Genomic DNA, 14,635 nt, shown 5'->3' on the forward strand with positions numbered 1-14,635 from the left:
CATATCTGTACATTACTACTGGGAAAACCATAGCTTTGACTAGATGGAGCTTTGTTGGCAAAGTGATGTCTCTGTTTTTTAATACACTGTCTAGGTTTTTGTCATAGCTTTTATTCCAAGGAAAAAAGTGTATTTTATTTTATTTTTTCATATCAATACTTTAACTTTGTATTTTATTTTACTTTACAATACTGTATTGGTTTTGCCATACATTGACATGAATCCACCACGGGTGTACATGTGTTCCCAAACATGAACCCCCCTCCCACCTCCCTCCCCATAACATCTCTCTGGGTCATCCCAGTGCACCAGCCCCAAGCATGCTGTATCCTGCGTCGGACATAGACTGGCGATTCGATTCTTACCTGATAGTATACATGTTACAATGCCATTCTCCCAAATCACTCCACCCTCTCCCTCTCCCTCTGAGTCCAAAAGTCCATTATACACATCTGTGTCTTTTTTGCTGTCTTGCATACAGGGTCATCATTGCCATCTTTCTAAATTCCATATATATGTGTTAGTATACTGTATTGGTGGTTTTCTTTCTGGCTTACTTCACTGTGTATAATCGGCTCCAGTTTCATCCATCTCATCAGAACTGATTCAAATGTATTCTTTTTAATGGCTGAGTAATACTCCATTGTGTATATGTACCACAGCTTTCTTATCCATTCATCTGCTGATGGACATCTAGGTTGTTTCCATGTCCTGGCTATTATAAACAGTGCTGCGATGAACATTGGGGTACATGTGTCTCTTTCAATTCTGGTTTCCTCGGTGTGTATGCCCAGCAGTGGGATTGCTGGGTCATAAGGTAGTTCTATTTGCAATTTTTTAAGGAATCTCCACACTGTTCTCCATAGTGGCTGTACTAGTTTGCATTCCCACCAACAGTGTAGGAGGGTTCCCTTTTCTCTACACCCTCTCCAGCATTTATTGCTTGCAGATTTTTGGATCGCAGACATTCTGGCTGGTGTGAAGTGGTACCTCATTGTGGTTTTGATTTGCATTTCTCTGATAATGAGTGATGTTGAGCATCTTTTCATGTGTTTGTTAGCCATCCATATGTCTTCTTTGGAGAAATGTCTATTTAGTTCTTTGGCCCATTTTTTGATTGGGTCGTTTATTAAAAGTGTATTTTAATTTCATGGCTGCACTCACCATTTGCAGTGATTTTGGAGCCCAAGAAAATAAAATCTGTCATTGAGGGTGAAAGAGGAGAGTAAAAAAGCTGACTTAAAACTCAACATGAAAAACACTAAGATCATGGCATCTGGTCCCATCACTTTAAGACAAATAGAAGGGGAAAAGTGGATGGGGAAAAAATATATATATAATTTGGGATCAGCTACTTGCAAAAAAGAAAGTAATACCTGTGAGTACAAATTTCAATTGCAGTTTATTTCCCCATGTTTAGCAGAGTAGGGTGAATTTATAAGTTTTGAAGTATCCATATGGTTTCAAAAGTATCAGTTCTTTTTGAGACTGGAATTATGCCCATCTTACTGTTAAGGTGCAGGCTCAAATGAAGGTCTGAGTGAAGGGCTGAACTTTAATTGATTTGGATTTTGAAAATGTGTGTGTGTGTATGTGTGTGTGTGTGTATTTAGTGGTAACCTAAGAATAATATACTCCAGGGATGGGGGAGCCTGGTGGGCTGCCGTCTATGGGGTTGCACAGAGTCGGACACGACTGAAGCGATTTAGCAGCAGCAGCAGCAAGCTATTACAAGGACTTTCAAGGTGGTGCTAGTGGTAACGGGCCTGCCAGCCAATGCAGAGGATGTAAGGGATGTGGGTTCAATCCCTGGGTCAGGAAGATCCCCTGGAGAAGGGCGTGGCAACCCACTCCAATATTCTTGCCTAGAGAATCCCATGGACAGAGGAGCCTGGCAGACTATGGTCCATAGGGTTGCAAAGAGTTGAACACAACTGAAGTTAGTTAGTACATACACACACACACAAGCTATTACAACTAAAAGGACACAAATATAAATTCGTCCCTTTGGTTCTTTAACAGAACAGGAAATGGAGGTGTTACAACTTGCCCAAAGTCACACAGGTAGTTAAGAGCAGAGCTTACACCAGAGGTGGGACCAGTCTAGTTTTTAGTACTTTTTGCTTTTATCATGTGACTCCCTTAACGTTTTATATTCTAAATGCTGAAGCTAGGTTATAAAGTAGCATAGTTTCTGCTAATATTCAGTTTATTAAAGTCAATATAAATTCCTGAGTTTTAAAGTTCCTTTCTGGGTAGTATTTGTGCAGATTTGATTATTCTGTCTCTGAAAATAATTCCAACAGCTAATTAGATTTGGTACGTGTCTTGCATTTGATATATTTTGTTTTGGCATTTAGGTTTTCCTCGAACATTAGTTCAGGCTGAAGCCTTGGACAGAATATGTGACCTGGATCTAGTGATCACTTTGAACATTCCATTTGAAACGCTCAAAGATCGTCTCAGCCGACGTTGGATTCACCCTCCCAGTGGAAGGGTATATAACCTGGACTTCAACCCACCTCATGTCCATGTAAGAGTATACAAAGTACTTTCACACATTGGCAAGGAGGTAAAACATTTCAGTTGAAAAGTGGGGGAACAATATGAATAGGCTATTCCAAAAAGAGCAAATATACATAGCCAACAAATATTTTAAAATTATCATTCACTTGTAATGAAGGAATGTAAATTAACACTTTTATTGCTGGCTAGGATCTGGGAACACAGTACTATTGTCTGTATTAGGTATATGAAATGTTAATAATCTTTTAGAGAAGCAACCTAGCAATGTACATTGAAAATTTTAAATACATGTTTCATTCAACCCACTTCTGGGAGTACAGTCTATGAAAATGTAAGCACTAGCAGGTAAGGTCATGTACACAGTGAGGCTTATTTTGGTGCTGTTTGTAATGGGAAAAGTAAAACTTGAAAACAATACAAACGTTCATCTCTAGGGGTGGCTAAATAAAGTTGGCAATAATCACATTTTGGAATATTATGTAGTCAGTAGAAAGAAAATTGAGTTAGTACTATATTCATTGGGAAGATTTCCCAGAGAAGGAAATGGCAACCCACTCCAGTATTCTTGCCTGGAGAGTTCCATGGACAGAGGAGCCTGGTGGGCTACAGTCCATAGTGTTGCAAAGTGTTGGACGCAACTGAGTGACTAGTGCTTTACTTACTATATTCTTTGGCCTAGAGTAATATTTTTCCCTGGGTATTGTTAAATGACAAATGCAAACAGCAGAATGATTCCATTTTTGTAAAACCATGACCATCCTTGTTTATACATATCTGTTTACATGATTATGAGTGCTCTCTAGCTTCATAAAAGTAGGGATAAAGATACAAAGGATCTATCCTGGGCTGCCAGTGTTTGGGGCTGGGGCAGAGTAAGGCACAGGGTTAGAGTGAGTGGGGTCCTGTGAGTAGTGAGCATGAGGATGTACAGGGATGAGAGAGAGCCAAAGGCATAGAAGATTGCCCTTTAAAAGAACTTCACAACATAATAACTATGTGTCTGCGTAAAGTTAAGTGCATGTAAAGGTATATGGTTAAAGAAACTTTTGGCAAATTCACTTAAAGAGTTACTGTTCTTCCTGGTAAAGGCATGAATTAGTTCAATCTGATCATTCTTATTTGCTAATATATTAGTATTACTTGCTTCTATCTAAATGTGAAAGGTGTAGCTATTGCGTCTTACTGGTTTAATGTTTATGGACTAGGATAGACTTGAATATAGTCAATAATAACTATAGAAAACTACTTCAAGGGGTTATGGATGGATGCCATCTAGTTCCTTAAGTCATCATTGGGTTCTTATAAGTCCTTTTCATATAGGTTAAGCAGTAGTCTCCTTTTGAAGTCTTCTTTTAAAAATATATGTTATTCTGGAATTCCTTTGTAGAGCCCTTCCATCATTCCATCCCAAAAAACAAGTATGGGGGAAAATGGTTAAGGAGGCAAAGAGGGTTCTGAGTTGGCATTGGAATCTAACACAGATACTTCATATTTTGGCTCTCCTCAGACTTGCTGATGTGGAGAGTCTTGTAGAATTTGAGTTGCTTTCCAAAGCCTGGGTACCCCTAAAAGAGCGCTGCAGCTGCAGTGCTATTTCCAAAGACAGCAGTGGAAGTGCCAGTTTGGGCCAAGTCAGCCAGCTGCTGTGACCACCTACCCTGGGAGAGATACTGTTGTCCTAGCACCCTTCTGCTGTTTCTGGAAGCAGTGTTGTATTTCTGGGTGCTCTGAAGTCCTGGAGATGATTCCTGAGCTTTGCAGCAATAAGTAAAATAAAGGAGAGGAATGAGTGATGGATCGCCTTCTCCCACCCGTCATCTCTCCTGTTCCATCAGGGTAATAGCCCTGTATTACACACATGATAATTATGTGGCTCACCAGTAAATTCTGAGTGTCAGTTATATACTTAAGGCTTTGTGCTGTATTGGAATTTTAGTGCATTTCAAACTTACAGGCAATTTTGGGTTATCCAGTTGAATGCCCGAGCCTTCTGCTCTATGCCTAAGTTCTGCTCTCTTCTGCCTTTTGACAGATTGATTTCCTGTGACTATCTGCCTTGGTAGTCCAATAGCCATGGACATGGGAGGTGAAATTCTGAGGTGTCCATTTTGGTTTTGTATGCAGATATGGCTCCTGGGGAAGTTAAAGTACACCCAAAAATCAGATTTTCTAAAATTACAGTTTTTCAGTTGCCAGAATGTTTGTTCGTGGTTATCATGGGTATATGATTCATGCCTATTTTGTTCTAACTTTAGATGTCATTGTTTGATTTGCTAAAATAACCTAAGTAAGTTTAATCTTGGAAGAACTACGTGATAGAATATGAAAGTAGCAAAAACAGGACTGGTATACCTTCTCTTTGATTAGCGTTTTTCCTAAGGAAGCCATTTGGTTCTTTGAGACATTCAGTTTCTATTTTAAGAACTCAAGCTTTAGAAAGAAGCTAGTTTTAGGAATATTTAGAGGACCAGAGTGACATTGTCTTGTTTAGTGGCTGTTTTGTTGTTGGGTGAACTAAGATGGAATTTTGAACTATGGATTAAAGGTGTCATTTATCAAGCAGTGGAATATGTTTGGATATATCAGAAGTCTTAAAGATTTAATGTTTCATCTCTTATGAAAAAAGCTTAAGATACTTATTAATGCTGTTTGTTTTTCAACCACTTTCATCATTCTTATTGTCCCCTGGGGCTAACTCATCAGGTGGTGGGAATCAAAGGTGAATGTACAGTTTTGCCCAGGAAAGTTTTTACGTATGGAATGGCTTAAGTGTTGGCCACACTAGCTGCTGTCTCTGCTATTTGTAGGGGATTGATGACGTCACTGGTGAACCATTGGTCCAGCAGGAGGATGACAAACCTGAAGCAGTTGCTGCCAGACTAAGACAGTACAAGGACGTGGCAAAACCAGTCATCGAATTATACAAGTGAGTGTGCTTCAGTGTTTCCTTGCCACTTGGCCAACTGAAAAGGTGTGGCTCCTTATGGGAAAGACAGTGGGTTGCAGTTTCTTTAAGCCTGGTAAACCTGAAAGGCCAAATACCTCTCAGATGAAATCAGATGAAATGCTGGTGTGTACATGGGAAAGAGTGCCTGGTATTTTTATGCTTAAACTCTTATAAGGACCACAGCCTGATCATCTCTGTGTGATTAGAAATTAGCATCTAGACATTTTCATTTTCTTAAGGGACTGAAATATTGGTTTACATTTTGATACACCCACGTGTAAATATATGACTTGGCCAGAAGATTAGAAGGGACTTTTTGGCTTAGATATGTCTGGAGGGAGTTTAATAAAGAAAAACTAAAGCTATAAACTACAGGTTGCAAATTCAGATAACTACAGGGGCTAGGCAGGTGATGGAAATGAGTGTCAAACCTGGTGGGGGGCATGTCAAGCTGGGCAGTTGAGTGACAGTTGAACTAGGCACCTCCTCTGTTGCTCAAGCCAATTATAACCATGGAAGCACTCAGGCTAAGTGTGGCCAGTGAGACTGTTTTTCAAAAGAAGCAGAAGTCAGGCTTTCTCTGCAGAAGAAAATCCCATATTTTATAATATATTGGCAAAAAAATGAAAAAAAATTTTTTTGGCTATGTTGCAGTTTGTGGTATCTCATTTCCCCATCAAAGGATTGAACCTGGACCCCTGGCAGTAATAGCAGCGAGTCCTAACCACTGGACCACCAGGAAGTTCCCTAAAAAATTTTTAATAGCTTGGATGCCAAACAAAGCCCATGTATGGACTGCATTCAGGACAGCAGTGTACAGCCTCTGCTGTAATCATTGTCTGATCTTGTAGCCCCCAAATAATTTAGCCAGCCTTTAGATATGCAATTCTTGACCATTTATTAGGATACATCTTGTGTTTCATGATCTATAACAAGGGTTTTAGAGTAGCAAGGTTTGTCACTGATTTGCTTTTCACTGTGTGTATTGAGGCAGATTTGGGGTTGTCCCTATAATGTTATCATGTTTTTAAAGGGGAGAAGAAGAGGTAGCATGACATCAAGCTTTTCAGCATTGCAGAGGATAGGGCTTTATTTAGTTGTACCGGACTGGGGGTGTTGATACATTGGTTTTGGGACTCAGTGATGTGTGACGTAGACCAGGAGATTGTGTTTACATTATACCCAGGATCTTCATCTGCGCTGATATCATGTCAAAAGGAAACCTAAAATGCCCTGTATGTCGGACTTTGTTTTTCAGGAGCCGAGGAGTGCTCCATCAGTTTTCGGGAACCGAGACTAACAAAATCTGGCCCTATGTTTACACGCTTTTCTCGAACAAGATCACACCTGTTCAGTCCAAAGAAGCCTACTGAGCCTGCGCAGTGGAAGAACCAGGAAGATATGGTCATTTGTTCAACTGTGTGTGTAGTGTTGGTGCCATGCCCCAGTTAGCAGCTAGCTGAGATAGCTTGCAGTGTCTTTTCTAGTTTTAATGGTGAACAGACATGAAAACTAATGAATAGAATGAGTTAATGACGAGGCTCTTCTCTGCCTTTCTAAAAGAGGGGCCACCTACACGTGTTTAAGATGTCCCTGCACATGTCTCAAGTTCTTTATAAGAAAGGAAGCAACACAGGCTGGATTCCAAGCGGTGTATCACCCAAGCTCTAGTTGATTTTCCATGGCCAGGTTGTTGCCATAATAGCTTTTTCACACATGACGGTGGTGCTCCCTGGCTCTCCCCCGCCCCTAAAGGCTGTTGAAACATAGCACCAGGAGGCCTGAGAATGCCAGGGGCTATAGCTGCCTCTGTCCCTGGCTCTCTGGCATGTGCCCTCCTGGTGACAGTGGGATTGAAACAGTAGCTCTCAGTGATTGCTTCTCTGGCCTTGAGTGACTGTCACAGTTCATTTTTTTTCTGTTAGGAATGATGCCTTCTCTGCATCCGTACTCCACTGAGTCTCTTTTTCAGACATCCTAGAATGGAAGGACTTGGCTTCTACTGCTTTTATTAGACATCTGTTTTCTCCCTCCCTAGACTATTAAGTAATATTGTTCCTGCTTTTATCCCTCTCAAATTCCTGTCTGAGAGCTGGGGGACAACGTTCAGTCTCTTTATGCACCAGGAACTGAACTGTGTGGAGGGTCTACTTAAACTGTTGGTCTGACTCTCATGAGTTGACACCGCGCCTTTCTTTTATTGTGGCAAAATAAAACCTAAGAGTCTTTGGGGAACTCTCAAAAACTGGGAAATATTCACCTGCATAAATGTTAAAAGATTGTATCTTATGTATAGAAGTAAATAAGACCATATGGAATTACTGGACTGAAAGAATAGTTTAGCCTATAGTGAAGACAAAAAATATATATATTTTGAAATGCTGCTAAATATTGATGCTGACAGTGTTTTTCTCATGTGAGTGACCCAAGCATATTATAAATAGTTGGTAAAGGGAATGGAGCCTGTGGGGTCAAGGAAAACGTTGCACTAGCTGTGCCTAGACTCATAATGACAGCTTTATGATTATGGGATTTGATAAAATTGTAATTTTTTATTCTATTCCAAAGATGCTTTCTATAGGATGGCCATTAAGTCTAGAAATATAGATCACACTATTTTGTCATTCATTAGAATGTAGTATCAATAAATGATTTATTAAGGATTTGCCTGGTTTCCAGACTTGGTGGCCGCTAATGCTCGCCCTCCTCTGGGAAAGACAATGAAAGTTGCCTTAAAAATAGATATTCCTCTTCATGCATTGTGCTTGTACCAGCGAGGGTCCTTTACTATTTCCAGGAGTGACTTCTGTCTAACTCTTGATACTGCTGAGAAAACAAAAGCCTTTCAGCATAGGTGATGTTGGAACACATTATTTATTTTCTGAAGATGTCACAGTGAATTTCCAGTCATTCACTGACCCATGGATTCTGTATGGTAGCCAAGCATCTTCTCTACAAACACTACCCCAACTCTGGCCAGTCCCTCTTACTTTGTCCCTTCATGTGAATGTTCTTTGGCTACCTTAGTGGAAACACAGACCAGTTTCCTCCTCATCCTCTGAATCCAAGTGAAGTAAGATTATTTACTTTCTAGGTTTATGCAGTTAAAATGCCCAGTTCAGATTTGTGAAATATCAGTGCATGATAGTGACTTTTGAGAAGAGTTGTGTTTGAATGCCAGTTGATGGGGATAGGGTGAAAATTAGACATGCAGATACAGCTCAGGTTTCCAGGGGAACCAGGCATAGAGAAAAACAAGTCTTATTTGAGGAAAATTGCACAATTTAGAGTAGTTTTGCCATGGAGACAATTTCCATAAAGTAGGAAAAGTAGAAAGTTAAGGTTATTATAGGGATCATTCAGGAGAGGAAAGTGTGTGCTTTTTTGGAAACAGAAAAATCTTCAAAACTTTCCTCCCTTCTGTTGATGTTTATCAGATGCTCCAATGTAATCATGTGCTTTGGAGTTTGGGGGAAGAGGTAGGGGAAATCGCCTAGGTGATCCCTGACTCAATACTCTGCTCCTTCATCCTTCCCTCCCTTCTCCCTTCCTGCAAAATAGACACTTAAAGCCAGTGTCAGTCGCTCAATGCATTTCAATAGTGTGTGCTATTTCTGATTTGCCCTGCAGTAGAGCACAGTCACCTTTGCTAGGTGAGACCATAATGAAAGCCAAACACTGTTTCCACGGGCTTTTGAAAGATGATGCTTATTTGATGATGTTCGATAGCCTAAAAAAAAAAAAAATGTTTCTGGTTTTCTTCAACAAAGTCTAGCTTTTCCTTCAATGATTTTGCACTAAAATAAATAAAATTTTCTTGAAAATATTTTGACCAAGATAAAATTAAAGGGAACTGTTTAGTTTTCCTTCTACTGCCACACGTGAGGTTCCATCAAAGCTAGGCACAAAGAGTAGTTTGGGTGGTTTCTAAAATTCCTGCATATCCCCTCCTTCTCTGATTCTAGCCAGCTCTGCATTCATTTTGCTTTCTCTCATCCCCACCAGCTTCCTGCTTATTTAGAACTTGAAAACACTGCTGTGTTTCATATGCTCTAACACTAAAGCAAGCATATAATAGGTACCATGTATTGAAGGCCTGCTCAGCGTCATGTGTGTATAGTTTTAGGACATTTGCAAACATCTCATTTAATCTTGCCAGTGTCCTTTGAGACAGGCGTGATCCCATGTTTATAAACGACGCGAGGGTCGGCAGAGTAAAGCATCTTGACCTGGCTTCTGCTGCCAACATGCAGTGTAGACACCCTTGAATGCAGGTTTCCTGGCTCTGCTCCTAGATGGTAACTACCTGCATCCTGTCCCAAGCAACGCAGGGCTCTGAGCTTGCTTGTATTTCCAAGTGGCCTCACATCCAGAATGGCAGGGTTCACTCTGCTGACATCCACCTCTGTATGAGAGTGTTCCCTTTTCCTTTTTCCCTTTTGCTTAAGCAAAGGAAGCTGCTAGAGGAGAGTCTGAGCCCTTGATCATCCATAACTGCTCACTTGAGGGCTTCCCTGGTAAAGAATCTACCTGCTTTGCAGGAGACCTGGGTTCGATCTCTGGGTTGGGAAGATCCCCTGGAGAAGGGAATGGCTACCCACTCCAGTATTCTGCCCTGGAGAATTCCATGGACTATATAGTCCACGGGAGAAGCAAAGAGTGGGACATGACTGAGCGACTTTTACTTTTGTACGTAAGTAAAATGAAAGGCTGTCAAAGTAGGCCTGGCTTGGGTCCAGGCTACTCTGTGGCAGCGGCAAGCTCACGGTCCTCCCTTGTTCTCTTGGTGTCCATGGTTTCGTGTCCCTGAAGGGACCTTGATGCTTGTGCCACCCCAGCCATGGTGCTTACAAACTCCCCTAGACTCCTGGGAGCCCTCCAGACACTAAATACTTGGTTTCCCTGACATCAGAACAAATGACTCCCTTGCCTCCACCACCAAACAAGGCCCCCATAGTAACTGATCTTTCCTATAGTGCTAGCCAGTGAACAAATGGCGATTGAGCTCCTAATCCAGGGTCACCCTAGACTTTAATATCATCCTCCCTGCGTGACATTGCACATTAACATGGTCCTGAACGCCAAATCCACGTCTTTGCCTGCCCTCTGGTGTGGTGGCCCTGCTTATCACTCACAGTTCTGGCAGAAATGGCTTCCCATCTCACCTGCCTTCTCCAGGGTGGCTCTCAAAACCTTCCAATAGCTCAGCTCACGTGAGCTCCAGCTTCATCCAGGGTGTGCTCCTCTTGTTGGTAGGGAAGGGGAAAAGGTAAGAATAGGCACAGGCGATGGAAGATTCTTGGGAGACAGGTGATGCTGTGGCTTCTCCTGCCATTTCTAGGTTGAGTTTTTTCTTTTCTGGCCACACCATGAAGCATGCAGAACTTACCCAGCCAGGAATCGAACCTGTGCCCTCTGAAGTGGAAGTGCAGAGTCTTAATCACTGGACTGCCAGGGAAACCCTACAGGTTGTTGACAGGATAAATTTTGATAGAAAGATGCCCATGTAAACCCATAAATAGAGTTTTTATACTTTTTAAATCACTGGAAACTGAGCTCAATATCTGATTTTGGTTATTTGTTTAAAGAAGTTTTAACTACCTGCTTGTGGTGTGTGCGGGGAGCAGGAGGGGAGGGAGAAGTCTTGGCTTAAATCATAAAGACAGCAAATTTCCAAGTATGTTCAGGTATCAAAAGGGCTTGGTAGTCACTGTTATTGGTGCTATGTGCACTCCATCCATTATCTAATTAAATCCTCAACAATTAGCCTATGTAATAGTATTATCTCAATTATCTTGCCTCTTTGTGTTTTAAAACTGAAATGCTCCTGTTTACTTAACCTTTTCCTATATGTATAGGGATTAATCAGGAAATTCAAAAAGGCTTTTTTTATGTTTCTCTAGTTTGAGCTCCCTATTCTCATGAATAGGTAAAACAAGGTATTTGCTCCCACCTGGAATCTTTGCTTTTGGCTCTAGTGCCAAGACAGGAAATGGCATCAGTGGGTCCTGGTGGTGGCCGCACACTGTATATACAGAGGACGGTGTTTCGTCTGTCCCCTGCTGGGTCACGGGATCTCGGGAGGCATTCATATCTACCTGATGGATTTCATGTATTGCTTTTCACTTAATAGACAATATCTTTTCTTGCTGCAGTAATTTGGCCAGAAAGGCAATTCATAAGACAGAATCATGTCTATAGTATGAATTGCACTCTATTCCCCGCCATCTTCAGCAGCTTCCTCATCTGTTTGGTGTTTCAGACGAGGAACCCAGGAACAGACACCTTTTAATGTGGGAATGTGGTCTGGTCATAAGGTCCCGTTCCTTATATAACTGACCCAGTCTGGTTTCCAGAGGCAACGTGTGCAAGACCCAGATGACGGGGGAACTGTGAAGCCGTATTTCAACTGTGAGGAAAATTTGCTTCCTGCGTCTGTTGAAACATAATTACAGTTGCTGATAAATGCCATACCTTATCTTTTTTTTTAAACAAATTGCACAGTTCTTGCCAAAATAAATGTCATTATCTGTATGCTTCAGGAAATTCCCTAAATTGGTGTGTGTGTGTGTGATAGAGAGAGAGGTAGTGTGTGTTTTGGGAGGGGTAGTGTTGGATATATTGATTCCTTCTTTGGTGATAATTAGGCTATTCTAGAAAGCACAGTGTCATTCTTGAAATAAAAGATTTCCTGTTTAAGCACATGTCAAAAGAGCATTGCACCTTGAAGATTCTCACTGGAGTTGATGTGTGTCTAATTTCATTTCATAAAATCTTTCTCTTGAGACAGAAATGTGCTAAATAAAAACAAAGTTTTGTGTTTAATTTAGAGAAGAATAAAGGGAAGAAAAATGAAAACTCAGTCATTACGTCAGCTCCAAGGTGTCAGGGCGCAGAGGGCTTTCCTAGTTTTATGAGAATTTGTACTACTGATTTTTATATATTCTTGTTTTTGAGATGAGTAGATCTCGGGAAATTGTTGCATTACAATGGCATTTCACTGTGATTCCTCTCAAGCTCAAATCAGTTCTCTAACCTAATGACAACTTGCCTCTGGTTTACTCTCCTGTGAAATGTCAGCTCCATTTTCCCAGAAGTTGTGTGTTTACGATGAGTCAGTGCTTTCCCTCAGTGTGAGGTTATCAGCCCTCTTGATTTTGGTGTATGTGCTTAATTCAAAGTATCTAAACCTGTAGTCTAATCTGTACATGCTCTGTTAATTGTGTTATTGATGATTTTATCTGGCTTGAAGATCGATTCATACTTCTTAATTTGATAGAAATAAAGTTTTTTCTGCTTATAACTAGTGAATTCATTTAACATTTCTATATAGCCTTTTATACTTGGCAGTACACACCTTCACAAATACTCTCATTTATGCCACTCTGCCACCTTCCCATTATCAACAGTGTTTTCTCCACTTTGAAGATGGGGAAAACTGAGAATATAGTGTTTCCTGGATAATGTGATAGTTGGTGGCAGAACGAGACCCCAAATCCAAGATTTATGACCCCCCCAGTCTCATTTTTGCTATGCTAAGTTGCCTCACTTTGTTTACCTTCAAACTCCTCTATTTTCCTGCACTTTATTCTTTACCTATTTCCATGGACATTCTTTATTTTTGAAGCAACTGGGTGATGTAAGTAGATCCCATCCTACAGGTAAGGAGACTGGGTCAGAGTGCCTGACTCTAAGGTCATCCCGTCCAGGCTTACTCAACAGAAAGCAGTACTCCAGCAGACATCTCTGGTGGGAGCTTGAGGTGTAGAGGAAACAGAGCCTCTGAAGGAGAGTCTTCCTGTGACAGGGACGGGGGCGCATGCCCTGGCTTCTCCCAACCTCGCACTCTCCTATCTCCTGCAGGGACTTTCCGTTAGCTGGAGTCAGACTCCAGCTGACACAGCAACTTGTTCTCCAGGCTTCCGCGTCCCTGAAAGGTGAACTGGACCTAATGGCAATGTGTGACATTGTTTTAAAGTTCAAACCATTCACTTTTTAGGAAGATTTTATATCTTGGCCCCAATGGCTTAAAGTTTGGGTATATAATGTGCTTTAACCACTGGAGGTGAGCAGAAATGAAGGTGTTGCTTCTGAGTAGAAGCCTTAGGACCAGAGGATGGGTACCTATCTCTCCATCTGCATTGAAACTTGGCAGCTTTATGGGGCTTTTCTTTTACCTGAATCCTAAAGTGAAGAAGCAGAGACATTAGTTTGCCAACAAAGGTCCGTGTAGTCAAGGCTATGGTTTTTCCAGTAGTCATGTATGGATATGAGAGTTGGACTATAAAGAAAGCTGAGTACCAAAGAATTGATGCTTTTGAACTGTGGTGTTGGAGAAGACTCCTGAGAGTCCCTTGGACTGCAAGGAGATCCAACCAGTCCATCCTAAAGGAGATTAGTCCTGGGTGTTCATTGGAAGGACTGATGTTGAAGCTGAAACTCCAATACTTTGGCCACCTGATGCAAAGAGCTGACTCATTTGAAAAGACCCTGATGCTGGGAAAGATTGAAGGCAGGAGGAGAAGGGGATGACAGAGGATGAGATGGTTGGATGGTATCACTGACTCAATGGACGTGAGTTTGGGTAAACTCTGGGAGTTGGTGATGGACATGGAGGCCTGGCGTGCTGCAGTCCATGGGGTCGCAAAGAGTCGGACACGACTAAACAACTGAACTGAACTGAAAGTAAAGATGTGGAGCAGGGATGTGGCCAGTCCATGATGGACACTCGAGTAGTGTGCATGAAAAACAAACCTTTGGTTTTATAAGCCACTAAGATTTGGGTGGAGCCGGTATGACAGCATGATTTAGCCCAAGCTGACTGATAGAAATGGGTCCAAGATGGGTATGTCATTCAGTTACAACTTTCACTTGTCAAATACTATTAGGCTCTGGGGCTGCAAAGATGAGTAAGACCCAGTTTTTGTCCTTGACTTCCTTTCAATTTCCTGGAGGGGATGGACATATGATTAAATAACTCTTTATGTAACTGTTGGCGTTAAATCACTGGATTATACTTGAAAGAACACAGGAATGACTCTTGGCTAACCAAGCAGAGAAGAAGGGAGAGCTAATATTTGAGTTGAGTGATGCTGGAAAAGAGAACCCAGGCCAAGGGAATAGGATGTATATAGAAATACAAGCACATATGCCAGACGGATG

General features: G+C 41.4%; 1 protein-coding gene across 1 annotated transcript in view; it reads left to right on the forward strand.

Moving 5' to 3' along the window:
• Positions 1–12,776, forward strand: part of AK4 (adenylate kinase 4) — a 95,056-nt gene extending 82,280 nt beyond the window's left edge. The window contains exons 3-5 of the mRNA XM_027970883.2: positions 2,361–2,533; positions 5,334–5,452; positions 6,732–12,776. Of these exons, the coding sequence (XP_027826684.1) occupies positions 2,361–2,533; positions 5,334–5,452; positions 6,732–6,846 (407 nt within the window). The 3' untranslated portion in view covers positions 6,847–12,776. The remainder of the gene's footprint in view (positions 1–2,360; positions 2,534–5,333; positions 5,453–6,731) is intronic.
• The last annotated feature ends 1,859 nt before the right edge of the window (positions 12,777–14,635 follow it).

Source organism: Ovis aries, chromosome 1 (genome assembly GCF_016772045.2).
Source record: "Ovis aries strain OAR_USU_Benz2616 breed Rambouillet chromosome 1, ARS-UI_Ramb_v3.0, whole genome shotgun sequence".
Lineage (NCBI taxonomy): Eukaryota > Metazoa > Chordata > Mammalia > Artiodactyla > Bovidae > Ovis > Ovis aries.